Below are 17566 nucleotides of genomic sequence, written 5' to 3'. Positions count from 1 at the left end.
ATCAAACTGATATCAGCCCCGAAAGTCGAATTGGGTCGATCGACCGGAAAACTTCAAGGCTGTGAAGGTTGGATCATTTTTCAACATCACGGAAGTAACTCACTTTATACAATGTTGCCGCAACCTATCAATATCACCAAATGGATTGCAGAGAATGAGCACCTGCTTCAACCACCTGTGAATAACTACTGCCTACACAGAGGTGGGTTCACGGTGATGATCGTGGGTGGACCAAACGAGAGAACCGATTACCATATTAATCAAACTCCGGAGTGGTTTTACATGTACAAGGGAGACATGCTACTGAAGGTAGTGGATGATGGCGAATTCAAGGATATCCCCATTAAGGAAGGAGAATCATTTTTGTTGCCTCCAAACACTCCTCACAACCCTGTCAGATTTGCAAACACCATTGGGCTGGTCCTGGAACAGGATAGGCCCAAAGATATGGTTGACAAAATGAGGTGGTACTGCTCAAACTGCAAGGCTATTTGCCATGAGGCTCAGTTCCACTGTGTTGACCTTGGAACACAAGTTAAAGAGGCAATCCTTGCGTTCGATAAAGACAAGGACCTCAGAGTTTGCAAGAAATGCGGCTCTCTAAATTACTCAAAACCTCAGTGATACGAGTTCGGATTATTGCGATTTATGCGATTTATGTAGTCATGAGTATAGACGTTCAAATGTTCACCCATTTCTTGTCAAAAGCGGCTTCCAACCATTTGAAGAGCTTATCATAAACAACCATATTGGCATTATTATGATTGATATTATGGTTAGAATCTGGGAAGACATGCATATCGTAATTTTCGACTCCTTCTCTGTCAAACGCATCCAGAAGTTGCAGCGTGTTTTGGAAATGCACGTTATCGTCGGCCGTGCCGTGCATGATGAGGAATCTAGTGACCTGCTTGAATTTGTCGACATCGCTAATTTTCGACACGCTTTGGTAGTTTTCATTGTTTTCGGGTTTGTCCATGTACCTCTCTGTGTAAATCGAATCGTAGAGCAACCAATTGGTCACAGGAGCAACTGCCATACCGTATTTGAAAGTGGTGCCAGAGTCATATTCCAGCGTCTTCAAAGTGGTGAAGCCACCGTATGACCATCCCCAGATGGCTGTCAAATCCATATCGATGTAATCGGTCATTTCAATGAGCCGTTGGGTGGCCTCAACAATGTCTCGCGGTTCCCAATAACCTATTTTGTCTTTTGCGAATGATTTGTATTTCCATCCTCTGCCTCCAGTTCCCCTAGGATCGATATACCAGACAATGATCTCCAAATTTGAAACAAGCACTTCTTCAAATCCATAATTGAACACAGATGATAACTTTTGCGCTCCAGGGCCTCCATAAACACTCACAAACAGCGGGTATTTATTTTCTGGGTTGAAATCGAATGGTTTCACTTCTATAACATCAATCTTGGTACCATCTTCGAGAGTCACAGTCTTGTACTCCTTGGAGGGTACTTGATAGCGATTGAGAGCTTCTTCGACCATGTTTGCTGTGTTTAAATTCTTTGCTTGCACATACTCATCTCTGTCCTCTGAGAACTTGTCCATTTCAATGATTTTATCTGTTGGACTAGCTGGTCCTTTATACTGCACAAAACCATATTTGCCTCCACTGGAGACGGACAATCGATAAGTGCTGACATTTTCAGTATTGGTGAGATTTCTGAGGTCTTGGCCATCAAGCTTAACAGTAAATATGTGCCTTTCAAGAGCGTTTCCTGCCGTCCCGATGAAGTACAGTAATTTGGCTGTAGGGTTGTAACCGGCTACACCATCAACAACATCCCAGTCGCCCTTTGTTATCATTTTAGGCTCAGAATCTGTGGCAGACTCAAAGTAAGCTAGATGGTCGTGATAGTCATAAACCACAGTATCAATGTAGCCCCCTCCTGGCACAACAAAAATATCTCCGTTGTTGGTATACCATCCATCATACTCCTTTGTGTCGAATGAACGCACAACTGTGGATTTTGTGGTCTCGCTATCATAAACTCTGATGTCAACAAGCCTGCTGGTCCTGTCAGTTTCTTTGATTATGAGTTTTTTTCCAGACGTCCAAGCCATCTGGTACACCACATAATCCGAGCCGAGACGAGAATTGTCATGTGTAACTTCATGCGTAGTTTTGCCTTCCACCGAGTAAACGTGCACAGAAACAATGGGATTATTGTATCCTGGTTTCGGATATTTCAACTTCTCAGTGACAGGATACGGGTTGTCGCTGAAAATTTCAAGGTCATAAGCGGGAACATCCGTATCATCAAACCTGATAAACGAGAAATGGCTTTCATCTTGGCACCAGTAAATTGCGCGGTCACTGGAGAGAACCTCTTCCTCGTATACCCAATCGGGCTTACCGTTCGAAATTGAGGAACTGCCGTCATGTGTGATCTGAATTTGTTCATTGGTTTGGAGATCCAATAAGTAGACGTTGTTTTCAAAAACAAACGTCACATACCTACCTTTAGGAGAGAACTCTGCAAAACTGATTTTTGGAAGCTTGCTGTCCTTCTCAAACACTGGACTGACAGCTCCTGAATCAATGTCCAGAACCCAATAAACACCATAGCTCGAATACCTCCACTGTGCCTCAACTTCGGACACCAACAGGGCCTTGTTGAGTTCCATATTTAAAGATAAAAGGGAAAATCTGTGCGATTGGCCATTGTATTCAAACTCTGGTCGATCATACAGCTTCTTACTGAATTGGCTATCGGATGCTTTTTTGAGGAAGTGATACGAGCCTGAGCGATGCAAATAGTATCCTTGATCTTCGTCATAACTCATGACTGGGATGCTGACAAACTCAAGATCATAGGAAAATACTGAAAAGGCACCATTCCTGCTATCTTGTAGTGTCATCGGTATGCGTTCTTGCGGGTCTTTTAGTGCAGATTCGTCGGTAGACACTGGTGAAGTCGAGTTCTGACCAGGGTAAACCGTTTTGTTACCATTTTGAAAAGCTCCAGTGTGGGCAAAAGATATCAAGAGCACGATCCACACGATGAAGAGTACTATACCAAGGATTGTTATTTTTCTCCTGGTTTTAGGGAGACTCAGAAAGTGGTGAAGTCTTTGGTAAAATGACATCCCTGATAGGTCACCACTGACCACATTTAATCCCTTATAAGAAGTTGGATGATAGACAAGATCTGCATCATCATTGTCGATAGCAAAATTGTTTAATTCTTCCAACTGGAACGAGTTTCGTCTTGATGTCTGATTTTGAAGTTCTATATCGGCATCTAGCCGACCTATATCCGAGTTTCTTGCCATATAATCTAGTGCGTGATGATTATTTACGCTCGAGTCTGAGAAGTTGAGCCACTTTAAAATATAGGAAAGCTATCACTATCGTCGGATGAATTAGAACAGAATGTACAAATTAGATCAGCTCGAGCCATTTTACCCGGACCTGTAACAAAATTAATATCAAAAATACCCAAAAATTTTCCATAGATATTGATTCATTCCGCATTTAAAGAGCATGTCGAGCACTCTTTTCGATGATATTTTTAGTGTCCAGTCGGTGGACAGCGCTAGATATGACAAAGTGTCAAGAATAATTGCCAACTCCACTAGCTCAGCCGATACTAAACTTACTCTCGATATTAATACAGAATTATTTCCAGTTTCCACAGGCGATTCGCTATCTGTGACTTTGGCAAAAAGCCTTGCTCTCGAAGGGGCGGAGGATGATCAAAGTATGTTCTCCACCAATGGTTCTTGGAGACCACCAAAGCCAGGTCAAAGGTCTTTGATGGACGAATACGATTACGTTATGCACGGAACGGTTTATAAGTTTGAAGAAGGGAAAGATGATAATATCTCCGTCTACGTCTCATTTGGTGGACTTTTAATGTGCTTGGAAGGAAACTACAGATCTCTTTCGTCGCTCAAACAGGAAAATCTGTACATTCTCATCAGACATTAATCATCACATTGTATAATACGCAAAAATTAGAACATTCACTTGATGTGTCTTATATGCAATTTATTCCTCACAAACCCTGTCTTAGGTCCGTCTCACTGAGACCAATCCCCCCTCCCAATCTATGGTAGTTCTCAATGTAAACTTCTCGTTTTTTGTTGCGAAGTTCCACCATTGCTGGCCAGTATTCATCATGAACATATTCGAAATTAACATCTCCACCATAATTCACAGCCAGTTGTTCAGGAGGGATAAATTCTCCAAATGGCTCGTCAAACTTGCATTTCTGTTTGGTAAAGCTATCCACAAATGGCCAGCATAGTTTTAAAAAGCCCCAAACAATGAGAGGAATATTAATGAAAAGAGCTCTACCCAGCCTTTCTGGATAGTGGTACTGTAGAATATGCAGAACCTGCTTCCCCACAGAAACTGCCGGTACCTTTGGCTCCACTAGTGAAGCCTCAGGGTATTTCTTAAAGTCCACACAGAGCGCCAGTTTGTCTTGTCCTTGCGGCATGAAATCAATGCTAGTCTCCAACATGTATATCAGATGCTGAATTTGTCTGAAAGAAGTTTTAGTATTTTGTCGGCCGTTCAAGAGTATTAAGCAAGGTCTACCCTCGTTGTCAAAGCCGTAGACTAGATGCTTCCCGGTTTCGTTTTCCTCCTCCACTACATCTTCAGTGACCTTTTCAAACTCTCCTCCCGCAATTCCAAATTCACGTCTCCATGCAATTGAATTCGTCAATCGTTTGATCGTTTCGTCCACATTCCATCCGCACGCGCGAAGATACCTCAAAAGACATTCCTTACTCAGCCAAGCTTTTTCAAAGTCGTTTAGTTCCACATAATCACTGGCATTACAATTTTTTTCAAGCACAGGATACTTTTCTGTGGATTGAAAGTGCTTTAGTACTATGTTATATTTGGTTCTCTGTTCCTCAGTTTCTGCATCTTGCAAGCTGGGCTTCTGGATGGAGTCCGATGGCACCTCAAAGGGCTTAGTCGAAATGGGTCTGTCACTGTCGACTATCCACTCCTTTTCCGGGACTCTAGACTTCTTACCGAAGCCGAACATATCAAGATCTGCTAAAAAGTTTTTCTTTTTGCTGCTAGATTTCTGGTGCACAGATGACTATATATATCACTATTTGGAGCCCAAGCTCTTGTACGCCTGCTCAAAAATGTACTCTGTAGCATGCTCCACAGGTTCATCAAACAGGTAAGGGAGCAATGGAACAACAGCCAAACCAATTCCAACGGGTCCATAAGTTTTAAGGGATTTGTTTGAAGTGTTCTTAAACAGAAGAGAAGAGTATCTAACTGCCGAATGTATAGTAAATGCGGGCAAACCCATTGAGGCAATGGACTGGAAAACACCTCTTTGAATTCCGACCCATTTCCAGTCCATTCCGGTGTATGACGCAGCTGCGATAGGATCTGCTTCCGGAATCTTGTGCCAAGGAAGCAATCCCGGAGTATATCTTCCTTCTTGTCTCATTTTGGCCTTCCAAGCTTCGAGAGACACATCTCCAAGAACGTAAGACCACGAGACACCGTAGCAGAATCTGACAAAGTTAGGATTGACCACCGGACGGAAGGACTCTCCAATGTCAGAGGTATATGCGACATATCTGTGAGAAGCTAGTGCAATGGTTCTAAATCTATTCGCATATGCAGCATATCGCAGAGAGCTGTCAGTGGATGTATCATCGCGTTCGGGATTGGCGGATTCAGAAATTTTGTCAATAGTGCTCATGGTATGTGAAATATTAATTTGTAACAAATATTTCTTCTCCCTTTTGCCTTTAATTCTTGGTATCGCGAATTAAGCCAGTAAATAAATTATCAAGATATGAAAGTTATGACCATGCCTTAACAAAGCCAAAACTTAAATTCACAAATACCCCCGCAAAGACAGCCATTTTCGTCCGCTTATTCAGTATACCCCCAACCTCCAATTTGATCAGAAATAATGCGAAAATACCTAAGAAATACCCTATAGCTACCCCCATCAAAAGATCCTTATGTGCATCCCCATCTCGTGATACAGGGCCCACGCCTCCAGCTCCTCCGCCTCGTATTGGCCCTATATTCGCCGGAAACTCATCGATCTCATTGTTAACTGTACTATCGATCCATCTGTCCTCTAATTCCCGAAGAGCCTCTGGCGACTGATTATCTAAGTTTGCTCCGTGTATTTGCTGAAATTGTTGACGCAATTCTTGAATGTCCTGAGCGGAAAACCCCTGGGAAAGCAATCTGTCGAACCCTTTCGGGGCTTCAGATGTGCTTTTCTCCGGCTGGCGATCGAGCGCCTCCTCCTGGGCTAATTCTTTCTGCGACAGCTCTTCTCCAACTATGCAATGCACGTAAATCTTTACGGGCTCTGACCCTTCTGACTCTTCATCCAGTAGGTAATGCATCTTCTTTTTGAAATCCGTATGATTCAAGAGAACCTTTCCGTTGTGAATGAGTTTCAAACGCTTATTGGCAAGAGATCTATCCTTGAGCCTGATCTGCTGTCGTATATATTTTGTGGATATATCTCCCATATTGGCGACCGTTCCTGCCGGGATCGTAACATCTGGCGCGCCATTCGCAAACCGTATGATGAAATGAAGCGGTCTTGCAGCCGTCTGAAGATCGGAATTGTTCAAAGGGAGAATGTTAGACATCGCTTTATCGAGATAATTATAATTATTATCCTTGTGTTCTCACACAGATATTACCCGGTCCTCCCCTAAGCTTCCCATATTTAAACGGGATCCAAGTAAAAGAATTTTTTTTTCAGTGCGGACAACCAGTACTAGCAAACCGTGTTGCTTAATTATCTCATCCGAGAGATAGCTAGGCGTCAAGTACTTGGTGAGATTGATTTTATGGATCATCTTAATGCCCTTTCGTTCAATAGAGTTTATTTCCTATTGAACGGGGCTGGTAGATCCTACAACTGTAATTCTATGGAAAACCGGTAGTTTTATAGCTTAAATCGTTTTCTTAGTAGGAACAGTAGCAGCAATCAGCACTCCAGGTAACTCCTCATTGCCACAGCTGACAAGTAGTTTGATACCAGCAGCAAATACGAAAAGAAGGACCACTGTTGTCCACAAAAACAGGTTCATCTCTGCGCTGACGTCCTTTTTCTGGCACGAAATACCCGTCCATTTGGTAGATTTACCGGTTGATGAGTCCTGAGTAGCAGAACAAACACACTTCCAGCACTTACCCACTTTTGAGCACAATCCATGACCTGAACATGTCGATGTAGAATCCAAACAATCTTCCTGGGAGCTGAAACATCCATTTCCGGTAGCGAACACAATTGAAGAATCTCTTTTTGCTAAAGAAATACCTTGTTTGGCGTCATCCTTGCTCTTCATAGTTATGATTTGTTGTTGCAATGGTATAACCACAACCGTTGAATCGTATTTCGCGTTGTTTTCCAACAGTGACATTATCAGCTTGCTCATAAGTTTCTTGCATTTTTGGTACACCTGTGAATTCTCTCCTGTTTTCTTGAAAATGTTTGTCAAAGACTGGAGATTGACAACAATTTTGTCGCCTGATGTCAGGAGCTCCTTTTTCAGCAAGAACTCTAGCTGAGTCAACTCATTGATGAATTCTTCGTCACTGATGGAAAGCGACCTTTTGGTAAAAGGCGAGCCTTCGTAATTGCTAGATATTTCCCGCCAAATCAAGGATATTGAATCGTGTTCCTTGTCGTCGAAGACCTTGGACCATGTTTCAGAAAGCGCCTTGTTAAGGTTCTGGCCAAGAATTGAGATGTGACTTGACAGCTTGCTCAGCTTGAGATTTGAGTTCAGTTCTTTCATCAGAGATGGGAGACTGGAAAGGAAACTTCTAAACTCATATGATGAATGATCATCCTTTCCTTCAACCAAAATGACTGGCTTTATATGTTCAAAGAATGTTTGTGGTTCATCGACTCCGTTTACTATAATCACCAACTGGTTACTATCCATTCTGTCACAAGCCATAGTTTTTCCAATGCCTAATGCTTGAACGTTTTCCAACTTGTCTAAGTCATAGAAATCAGACACATCGAACTCATCTGCAAGGTTATATATGGAATCCATTTGAGAGAGCAAGACAGTTTGATCATGGGTGTTTCGCTCGCCTAGGCGATATATTGCAGTATTTTCGACAGCCATGACACACATGGCAGCCAAACTTGCCAGTGTGGCAAACTCAATGAAATTCACCATCGAAAGTTCAAACTGTAAAAAGCGGTCTGTACTTCTTCTGCAACACTTCTATAATCTGCTGTAAAAAATGGAGGTTTTGCTATTGACACGATATTACATTGACAGCTGCAAGTAGTCAAAAATCACGTAGCAGACCGGAGGGTCTAGTTAGATAAGATGATATCAAAGCTGGCGAGTCTTCATTTCAATGGTTACATTGAGTTTCAAAGCAGAGAACATTACGGGCTAGTGATTGTCGAATGTTGTAACTTTGCCTCTAAAATAATTACACTTCATACACTTCTTGAACGCTCCAATAAAACGTACGTAGCCATTACTATAGTACAAACCGTTCCCAACCAATTATCTACGTACCCGTTTTTCAGTAGCTTCTCTCTCACGTTCTTTGAAAAACTTGTAGCTGGGAGAGATAGTTATTACCTCGTTGGTGACTGACCAACTACGCTTAATGTCCTCAAATTTCGTAGAAGTCTGCGACATCACTTGGATTTCTTTTCGGTTTCTCTCCTTGTTCCCTTGAGCAGCTCTAAGTGCCCCACTTTAGATGCAATAAGCTTTTCTGTGCTGGAAACGAGGTTTGCGGTATGCTTCTGAGATAGCTTAAAAAGGTTTTTCTCGTTACGATTCACCTTCTTCGGTTTGCGTATCTTTGGAGCAGCTGCCTTAGGATTTTTTTGTAGCTTCGTGACTCTAGCAGGCTTTTTTTTGGATAATTTCAAATTACCTTGAACCATGATATAAATGTAAAATTTATATTATTTTTTAGTAGTCGTATTATGTCAGCTAAAGTTTCAAAATCCAAGGAAGAACATAATCCGAGAGTTTTGCTTAACTAAAATAATATGGTTAGCGTCCACTCTTACGCCAATTCCCGAGATGTTGCAGATGCCGTTGCAAGGTATGTGATCAAGCATCAAAATGATGCTTTGGAGAAAGGCCACAAATTCAAAATAGCTATTAGTGGTGGATCTTTGGGCAAGGTCCTTAACGAAGGTCTGATAGCCAACAAGGAAAACTTCGCAAACGTCAAGTGGTCCAATTGGGAGGTTTATTTCAGCGACGAAAGATTGGTTCCCTTGAATCATGAAGACTCCAATTATGGTCTTTTCAATGAAATGGTTCTCAAATCACTGAGACAACGTAGCGTGGAATTACCCAAGGTCATCACCATTGACGAATCCCTCCTTGCCGCTGATGGCTCCACAGATGACAAAATTGCTTCTGATTATGAGGCGAAGCTTCCCGAATCTTTGGATCTGATCTTACTTGGTTGCGGTCCAGATGGACACACCTGCTCTCTTTTCCCAGGGCACAAGCTTTTGAGTGAGAAACGCAGAAGAATTGCCTTCCTTCAAGACTCTCCAAAGCCTCCACCAAGGAGAGTGACTTTTACATTTCCTGTTTTATTCAATAGCAAAAACATAGCCTTCGTTGCAGAAGGTGCAGGTAAAGCTGCGGTTCTTTCGCAGATCTTTGAAGAGAAAGATTCTGGATTACCATGTGAGCTCGTGAACAAGGGGCCTGTTCCAGTGACATGGTTTGTCAATGATCCCGCGATCCAAGGCGTGCCTGTTGCTGCTACTAAATACTAGTTGTATGCAATGCAATATATTCATGTCCATGCTAAAATATTATGAGCTGACATCCGATACTTCATCTTCCAAATCAATACTAACGGCGTCGTCAAGATCAAGATTTTGAACTTCCCAATTGCCAAGACAATCAGAAGAATCTCCAACCGGTTTTCCAGTGAGTGTTCTGATAATGCGCAATCTTGTTTCCTCTGGCTCTTTGTCCAAATCTGTATGTTCACGAGGAAACTCTTTAACTTCAGGTGTGTGTCCTATCGACATACCAACCCTGATTAGGGTTTCTGTAGACTTTTCAGAGTTAGACACCAAATCAGAGTCAAAAACAATTCTGCCCCTCTGAAACAATAATAATACGGTAGATCCTCCGAATTTGAAATATCCGACTTCTTCTCCCCTCCTCAATATGTCTCCTATTTTTCGTGTCAATACGATGGATCCAACCATCATGGCTCCTACGCAGCTCATTATAACCTTCCCAAATTCAGGAGAGTCTATTTCGATGTTGACTCTTGAATTTTCTCCGTAAACGTCCAATTTTGATCGAATCGCCATCGGATTCACAGTGTAATATTCGCCTTCCACTTTTTCAATTTTTGTAACAGTCCCATCGACAGAGCTATGAAAACGATGATAGTCTTGGGGAGCTAATCTAAATATGACAATTGACCCATCTTCATATAGATTGTGATCAAATTTTGGACCAAGTAACTTCTGCAACGTGAAATCTCTTCCTTTAATCCAGATTTCCTTTGATTTCTCAACGGTTGGAAAAACACAGCATCGACAATCTGCGCCGCTGACGGCATACCGAGAGTCCTCTCCTTGCAGAGGCCTCAAATTTGGTTTGAGTTTTCGATAAAAAAACTCATTAAATGTCTGATACTTCGTATAATCTTCAATCAGATATTCAGACATATCTATACTGTGAAACTTAATGAATGATTCAATTTTGCTTCTTGAGGAGGGACTGTCAAATTTGGCTCCTTGCTTAATGCTTAAATTCCTGAGAATTCTCTTGATTCTATCACTATTTTTTTTGCCTTTGAAGGACCTGTATAGAAGTCGTATTCCCAACCGCACATACACGTTCATTTTCTCCTCTATTATCAAACCGGTATTTCTATCTTGCACCAAAATGTTGGCGTTATTCTTTCCTAGTTCTATCTTCCCATATGCAATTTTGATCAGGGCTTTAGTATACCATCTTCTGGTTGCCGACGAAGGCGTGGTGAAAGAAGGTTTCAATATTCGCGTAACTGAAGACCAATCTTTCGAACAGCAGATAGCCAGATGCTTGATGATATCAGAATCATCATGAACTCTTGCTTTATTCAGGCAAGACGGGCATCTCGCAATTTGGATAATGTGTTTGCTTGAGTTGGATCCATGGGGTTCCATTCTCTCAAAAATTGCTTCAAAGTCCTCAATTATTTCGTCAAAACTGAGCTTGTCACCATGCCAGGCTTTTTTCCCGTGTCTTTCAAAAAACTCTATCACGTCCTCTTCCTCGATGTTGGATCCTATGGATTCAAGAAAGGATCCAAGCTCAATTATGTCCATCTCTGCAGAACCGTCAGTTTGATACTCTTTGAGAAGAAGTCTGAACAAATGTTGTCTCAAGTTGGCATAAGATTCAAACTTTACTCTTATTTTCAACTTTGGGTCAACATTTTGGATTTTACCGTATTTTTCCTTCCAATGAGCATACAGAGTCATTTTGACTTCCAAAGTTTTCAAGCTCTCATCGTAAATATTACTCAAGTTTCTTTTTGGGTTTCGACCAAATAGCCTTTTCTTGTACTTTAGGTCTTCCTCCTCCTCCTTTTTTATTAATCTTATGTCAGAAGTGGACACTGGTTCGGTCATAAGAAGTTTCACAGGGATAGATCTTTCGCATACTGGATCATTGAGAGTCCAATAGTCTTTATCCAAAATGTTAAAATTTATATTGAAGGTCTTTTCATGCTCTAATATGTCAAATGCCAATCTTTCGTTAAAAATGGGACTCAGCGTATGCTTTCTCCAAGAAGTCCGATAAACCTTGGTACCGAAAGAAATAACAACAAATGGGTCCATGTCATAGCCGGTCCTAGTTGAGTTATTCAACGGTGGTAATCCTGATGCAGAGATAATTTCAACAAAAAGCATCCCAACGAAATTCTTGCCGGTAGTAAACTCATAGTTCGGCTTGAGTCGTTCTCCTCGTAGCTTCCCAAACCTACGTCTCCGTTCCGAGACCAAGGAGGATGATGTGGGTGGGGTTAATGGCAAATCAGAAAATGAAGCAGGAGATGTGCAATTGCTCAAATCTTCTGTTGAGGAGCAAATCGAGCCAGTTAATTCCGAGGCACGTTGATCTTGTGTAAAAAACTTCAATTCCTGCTGTTCTTCATCACTAGATTCGTCCTCTACATTTATACTAGCAAACCCGTCGAGTGAAGGAAGAATCAGATCTGAGGAATAGTCGGTATAGAAATTTTGCTCACTTATCTTCACCAGTTTAAGAGGATCCTTTCCGAAGCTCTTAAGGCTGTTGTAAAAATCCTGTAGTTCTCTAATATATGCAAGGAGTGCTTCATTGGTCTGCGACACTGAAGGTTGTGAAGGGGGAGTGGTCGGTACAAGCTCCTCATCAGACTCATCGTACTCTTCTTCGGAATCAACTTCGTTCGAGTTACTCTCCGATTCGATCACCACTTTTGGGCAAGCCTGTGTTCTTCTCCTAAATCTTTTGCGCTGACTGGACAAGGTGAACTTGCATCTCACAGATCCCGTAACAAAAGTCTGCTCTCGTTCAGAAGAATAGAGCTTATACCATTTGGGTCCAATCTCCGATTTGTTTCTCAATTGTTCCAGTAAGTCAATAACAGATAGTCGAAGCTCTCCAAAATAGCTTCTCTTAGACCCCTTTCGGTCCACTATCTCGAAAGCTAGGATCAGGAATGACGTTGCTGGTAATTTTTCCAGATCCTTTTCAGTCACGTTTGACGGAGGAGTCCTGAGCTTTATAAATTGTGTGGAATTCCATTGTGGGTTAGATAAGTCCTTGATTCGAGCTGTCTTGAAAGAGGCAAATGGCGGCAACTTAACATGACACCTCGGATTACATCGAACGACAGTTTGCACGAGCTGTGGCTGTGGTAACAGATCTTTCGCTTCATATACCGTGATATTAAGGATCAATTTCTGATGCTTCTTCTTCCTAAGAGAAACCATAGTTGCCCATTACAACGGTTACTCGGGGGAGATATGTCTTGTTAAACTTGCAGAATAACTTGGCAGAATATTGCGTCTATAGACGCGACTAACGGGAGATTAAATTTTTTCCCCAAGGTTAAAAGGATAGCCAATTGTTGGGTCACGGAGGTCAGCAAGGAGTCGGTATATTAATGTTAAATCAACAGATTTAATCTATCAACCCTGAAATTGACAGATTGACACATTGGCGCTAAATAATATAAATCTGTCATCACTTTCGCATCATTAATAATCTCCTCTCGTCACTCTATTATCGCCTATATGTTACAAGTCAGTGGTATACAAAAGCAAAGATCCGGCTCGCCAACGGGGAGCGTTTACGTGCATAACCACTGTAAAAACCCGAAACCACTCAATGCTTTAGGATCCTATATAGTGCACGATGAGACTGAGTACAGAGATGGGCTTCTACCAGAAACTCGAGACATCGCGTTGCCTAATCACACCGAGACAGTGAACGAAATCTCAATTGATATTGGGGGATCGTTGTCAAAACTGGTGTACTTTTCCAAAGATGAGAAGGAGGAAGGTGGAAGACTTAATTTCTACAAAATTGAAACTTCAAGAATCGACGAGTTCATTGAGTACCTCAAAACCATATTGAAAAAATATTACCATCATGATGGCAAGAATCTTATCAATCCAAACTTGACCTTGATTGCTACTGGAGGTGGATCCTATAAGTTTTATGACAAATTGAAAAATTCTCTTAATTGCAAAGTACAAAAAGAGGATGAAATGCAGTGTTTGATCATCGGACTCGATTTCTTTATCAGCCAGATTGAGAACGAGATATTTTATTTTGACGAAGAGAATCACAAATATGTGGAGGTGGCATCTGGAGAGCTGGAACTTGACAGCATATATCCCTACTTGCTGGTCAACATTGGTTCGGGTGTTTCGATTATCAAAGTGACCGGCCCTGGTCCGGACAATTTTATCCGTGTGGGAGGCTCTTCGTTAGGTGGAGGAACATTGTGGGGCTTGCTATCAGTGCTGACGACGTGTAAAGATTTTGATGAGATGCTGGAAATGGCATCACACGGCAATAATGAGAACGTCGACCTTCTGGTCGGTGACATATATGGAAAAGGGTACAATAAGATTGGCCTCAAATCAAACCACATTGCATCTTCCATGGGAAAGGTTTTCAAAAAAGTGTTTGAAAAAGATCAAGAGTCCGAGAACACGAGTTCTGATGTTCGTCTCGATAGGTTGGAGAAACTCAACCAGGAGGACATAGCCCGCTCGCTTTTATACGCTGTTTCCAATAATATTGGTCAGATTGCTTACCTCCAAGCCCAGAGACACGGTCTGAAGAAAATATATTTCGCAGGCTCGTACATTAGAAATCACTATCAGACAATCAGAACATTGAGCTATGCCATAAATTTCTGGTCAGAAGGCTCGAAAAAGGCTTACTTTCTGAGGCACGAAGGATACCTTGGAAGTATGGGAGCTTTTCTCAAAAAAGAGCTCGATATATAACGAAAGCGCGTAATGGTCATATAATTTTTGCTTAATCATCTGCTATGGATTTCCATATTTCGATGAGCTGTACCATGTGCTTGTAATCTCTATCTAGATTGGGATCCACTTCAACCTGTTGGCGTTTTTCCACAGATTGTGATAGGATTGCCTTATTTCTGTTAGCAGACGCTTGCGTATTCTGCAGATCATTCTCCAATTGCTTCAAATGCTCGCTTCTGTTTTCTTTGAAATGTTTCAGCTGTTCCAACTCCTCCTCTAGTTGTGCACTTTCCTCTAAGGTCTGGCTTTCAAGCTGCTCCAGCTGCTCATATGAGTGGAACTGGCGAGAACCAATGTTAACTGTGCTCTGTTTTTCTAGATCATCAACTTCTTGTTGCAAATTATCGTTAGTGTTATTAAGTTCGTTGATGCTTTTATTGAGCCGATTAACTTCTGCCAGAGATTTAAGAACTTTCCTGCTCCCCACATGGATCTCTGTTCGGAGTCTCGCTATGTTTGCCTCCATTTCCTCGTATCGTTGTTTAGATTCGGCGATCATCTGGTTGGTGGTGTCCATTTCTTCCGCAGTCAGCTTGTGTCCCTCGTTCAAGAACCCTAAGAATATCTGTTTGGACTCAGTCTCAAGAAATTGGTATGTGAGCTTATTGAGGTAGTTCTCGTTATTCTTGGTCAAGTTGGCCAATGCTTCAGGATTTTCCTTTAACATATCCGGGTCAAGCTTTAGACCTCTAACGGAGGTCGACTCGTCAACATATTGTTTGAAAGTGTCATCAGAGCGCAAAATGGGTATCTTGTCTGCCAAGTCCTGAATTGAAGACGCGTTGGTCATTGGCGAAGTCATAAATTTAATCAAAAATCGTAAACAAAGAAAGGGCACAGCCGTGACTTTTGATAAGAGGACTAAGAGAATACTACAAAAATAGCCCCACCAAAAAAGGCGTAGTGCGGGCCCAATTTTTAAGCTTTATCTCTCGATACTAATTGAAACTACATCTACCGGAGAATCCCAAATGGGGCGTACAAAATCAGGCAACTGGTGTCTAAGATAAAGCAATCTAATTATTTCAGCCCCGGAACTTTTCAGGTTACACTACCGAGTAATTAAGTAACTTTTTTTTCCGAATCGTTTCACTCAGGACAGGCAGGGTCTTCGAGAAATTTTAGTCCAACTTCGTCTCGAAAGAACTGGGATTACCTGTTCTTTGCTGTATTATTGGGAAAAATATCCATTGTTGTGGTTTGCGACTGATACCTGACTACCGCATAAGGGTGGCTACAGCTCGTAATTTCATGTCGTTTGTGCGAAGACCTCATAAAAAAACCAAGACAGGATGTCTTTCTTGCAAACGAAGAAGGTTAAAAGTGAGTATTCATTAAGCCAATCTAACTAATTTTCTTAGTGTGACGAAGGTAAGCCTGAATGTTTGCGCTGCCGAAAAAGAGGGCTTGTTTGCATTTATGGGCCCCAGCCTGGCTTTGAATCGCAATCTTTGTGCGAGACGGACAATTTCAAAAATCCTGTCAGCGAAAATGACCCAGTTTCAAAAGCAGGAGACGTGCGTAACGTGTACTCATCTGGACACAGAGGCAACCTCATGACCATTTCCGTTGTTGATGAAGGGAGCTCTTCCATATCTTCAGAAAACACTAATACCACGCAGCCAAAAAGCATCAACCCTAGTCCTGTGTCTTCTGTTTCGTCAGCCACAATGTCGGAACCACATGGGAAGTTTGGGTTTTCATATCCGATCAAATACTTGAACGGGTGTGATGATATCGAATCCAAGAAAAGATACAATTTCGTGTCGCCCGAATTCTTGTCCCCTAAAACCGCCTTTTCACATATCGCTGACTTGGATATTCCCCCAGAAATTTCCAACTACTCATTCTATAGTGAATTCTTGCTCAAGCTTCAATTCTACACGATGAACACATTGCCTTTCAGGATTTGCGAGGATCCAATCAATAGAGACATGCTGAGCTCGGCATTCAAGTACTCGCCGCTCTACGATTTCTGCTGGCACTCGTTCATTGCTGCCAGTTGCCTTGATCTTTACTTCCAACAAGTGATGTATGGCCATGATGATGTTTTGAATCTCAATAAAATCACCTACTTGAAACTTGGAGATTACCATTTTACCAAGTCCATGTATTCCATGAGTGAAGAGGTAAAAGTGCAAGAGGGCATCAAGAAAAGTGTTGCGCTCATGATCACTGCAATGCTGCATATATTTTATGCCACTGCAAGTCCGAATCAAGAGATCTGTTCGCGAGGCTATTTTGGCCTAGGACGAAATTTGGGGCTGCTTTTCACAGACTATGTGCTACTCTATAGAAATGACACTTTATTCAACGACGCCTGTGCACGCTACTGCATCAACTCATGGTCACAAGATGCGAGCCACTATTTCCCAGAGTTCCTTTACGACCTTGTTAACGTGGAGTATCCGACCACTAATGAACCGAACAAAAAAGAAGTACACGCTTTGGATCAAGAAGTGCAGGCCCTTATTGTTGCAATGATCGATAGGCTGAAGAAAGAATATAGAGCTCATGCAAACTTTACTTTGCCTCCAGAACCAAAAAACACACCACGACATATTCCAATTGAATCCGTTGCTACCGGCGCGCCATCAACTTCACCTCTAGTTGGTGAAAAAAATGTTGCGAGAAGTTTCAGACCTTCGTATGAGCTGGAATATGACATGTATGGTACTCTGTCGCGCTACATAGTGGAGATTCCCGAACGCTACATCGATCTCCTTGACGATTCAGACCCCCGCGCGTTGATAATCACCGCCTATAATATCATAGCCTTGGCTACCAAAAGGTACAAATATTGGCCTGTTTCAGTCTTCCAGAAGGAGATTGCTGTTATTGAAGGAAAGCTAGATAAACTGCAAAACAGCACTTTGTGGAAGAGTTGGCTCTTTGTTGCAAAGCAGACGCTTGACGGTTTAGAATCGTTGTAAGCTGTGTGGCTAATGGATTTATAAATGAGATATTTTTGTGGCAGTGCGATTTTACGATTTTGATTTTTTATGTT

The 17566-nt window shown here is 41.9% G+C and overlaps 12 protein-coding genes across 12 annotated transcripts in view; 5 read left to right on the top strand and 7 right to left on the bottom strand.

Annotated features, from left to right (window-relative positions):
* The window catches only part of OGAPODRAFT_15092 (uncharacterized protein), a 100993-nt gene that overhangs the window by 2980 nt on the left and 80447 nt on the right, over positions 1-17566 (top strand). The window contains exon 2 of the mRNA XM_018353489.1: positions 1415-1421. The gene's annotated coding sequence lies outside the window, so the exon portion shown is untranslated. The remainder of the gene's footprint in view (positions 1-1414; positions 1422-17566) is intronic.
* OGAPODRAFT_15130 (uncharacterized protein) lies at positions 25-3375 on the bottom strand. Its single transcript, XM_018353518.1, has one exon. It carries the CDS (start codon positions 3293-3295, stop codon positions 680-682), a length of 2616 nt encoding a protein of 871 aa, XP_018212964.1. The 5' UTR covers positions 3296-3375; the 3' UTR covers positions 25-679.
* Positions 25-3375, top strand: OGAPODRAFT_84229 (uncharacterized protein). The gene has a single exon (XM_018356761.1). It carries the CDS (start codon positions 112-114, stop codon positions 622-624), a length of 513 nt encoding a protein of 170 aa, XP_018212963.1. The 5' UTR covers positions 25-111; the 3' UTR covers positions 625-3375.
* OGAPODRAFT_96460 (uncharacterized protein) lies at positions 3507-5001 on the top strand (the record flags this gene model as incomplete). Its single annotated transcript, XM_018357898.1, has 1 exon — positions 3507-5001. One exon carries the CDS (start codon positions 3507-3509, stop codon positions 3951-3953), a length of 447 nt encoding a protein of 148 aa, XP_018212962.1. The 3' UTR covers positions 3954-5001.
* Positions 3510-5028, bottom strand: OGAPODRAFT_96458 (uncharacterized protein; the record flags this gene model as incomplete). Its single annotated transcript, XM_018357897.1, has 1 exon — positions 3510-5028. The coding sequence occupies one exon, from the start codon at positions 5026-5028 to the stop codon at positions 4021-4023; it is 1008 nt and encodes a 335-aa protein (XP_018212961.1). The 3' UTR covers positions 3510-4020.
* On the bottom strand, positions 5021-5709 carry OGAPODRAFT_80964 (uncharacterized protein; the record flags this gene model as incomplete). Its single annotated transcript, XM_018356476.1, has 1 exon — positions 5021-5709. One exon carries the CDS (start codon positions 5707-5709, stop codon positions 5098-5100), a length of 612 nt encoding a protein of 203 aa, XP_018212960.1. The 3' UTR covers positions 5021-5097.
* On the bottom strand, positions 5708-6684 carry OGAPODRAFT_15129 (uncharacterized protein; the record flags this gene model as incomplete). Its single annotated transcript, XM_018353517.1, has 1 exon — positions 5708-6684. A coding segment is annotated over exon 1 (781 nt), but the record flags the coding sequence as incomplete, so codon positions are not given.
* On the bottom strand, positions 6754-8206 carry OGAPODRAFT_15128 (uncharacterized protein). The gene has a single exon (XM_018353516.1). The coding sequence runs from the start codon at positions 8177-8179 to the stop codon at positions 6938-6940; it is 1242 nt and encodes a 413-aa protein (XP_018212958.1). The 5' UTR covers positions 8180-8206; the 3' UTR covers positions 6754-6937.
* On the top strand, positions 9022-9857 carry OGAPODRAFT_91784 (uncharacterized protein; the record flags this gene model as incomplete). Its single annotated transcript, XM_018357036.1, has 1 exon — positions 9022-9857. The coding sequence occupies one exon, from the start codon at positions 9022-9024 to the stop codon at positions 9769-9771; it is 750 nt and encodes a 249-aa protein (XP_018212957.1). The 3' UTR covers positions 9772-9857.
* Positions 9811-13628, bottom strand: OGAPODRAFT_80959 (uncharacterized protein; the record flags this gene model as incomplete). Its single annotated transcript, XM_018356475.1, has 3 exons — positions 9811-11463; positions 11494-12831; positions 13590-13628. The coding sequence occupies 3 exons, from the start codon at positions 13626-13628 to the stop codon at positions 9811-9813; spliced, it is 3030 nt and encodes a 1009-aa protein (XP_018212956.1).
* Positions 14549-15361, bottom strand: OGAPODRAFT_5931 (uncharacterized protein; the record flags this gene model as incomplete). Its single annotated transcript, XM_018355770.1, has 1 exon — positions 14549-15361. The coding sequence occupies one exon, from the start codon at positions 15359-15361 to the stop codon at positions 14549-14551; it is 813 nt and encodes a 270-aa protein (XP_018212955.1).
* On the top strand, positions 15675-17532 carry OGAPODRAFT_15127 (uncharacterized protein). Its single transcript, XM_018353515.1, has 2 exons — positions 15675-15882; positions 15921-17532. Exons 1-2 carry the CDS (start codon positions 15811-15813, stop codon positions 17490-17492), a joined length of 1644 nt encoding a protein of 547 aa, XP_018212954.1. The 5' UTR covers positions 15675-15810; the 3' UTR covers positions 17493-17532.

This window comes from Ogataea polymorpha (genome assembly GCF_001664045.1).
Source record: "Ogataea polymorpha strain NCYC 495 leu1.1 chromosome Unknown OGAPOscaffold_1, whole genome shotgun sequence".
In the NCBI taxonomy this organism is placed as follows: Eukaryota; Fungi; Ascomycota; class Pichiomycetes; order Pichiales; family Pichiaceae; genus Ogataea; species Ogataea polymorpha.
The sequence above is the reverse complement of the archived record's forward strand: the minus strand, read 5'-3'. Positions and strand labels throughout refer to the sequence as shown.

What these genes read in the sequence shown, in the direction of transcription:
- OGAPODRAFT_84229 (XM_018356761.1), top strand. Translation starts at nt 112, where the DNA reads ATGTTGCCGCAACCTATCAATATCACCAAATGGATTGCAGAGAATGAG.
- OGAPODRAFT_15130 (XM_018353518.1), bottom strand. Translation starts at nt 3,295, where the DNA reads ATGGCAAGAAACTCGGATATAGGTCGGCTAGATGCCGATATAGAACTT.
- OGAPODRAFT_15128 (XM_018353516.1), bottom strand. Translation starts at nt 8,179, where the DNA reads ATGGTGAATTTCATTGAGTTTGCCACACTGGCAAGTTTGGCTGCCATG.
- OGAPODRAFT_15127 (XM_018353515.1), top strand. Translation starts at nt 15,811, where the DNA reads ATGTCGTTTGTGCGAAGACCTCATAAAAAAACCAAGACAGGATGTCTT. An exon ending in GCAAACGAAGAAGGTTAAAA is followed by an intron (nt 15,883 to 15,920) that starts GTGAGTATTCAT and finishes TAATTTTCTTAG; the next exon opens with TGTGACGAAGGTAAGCCTGA.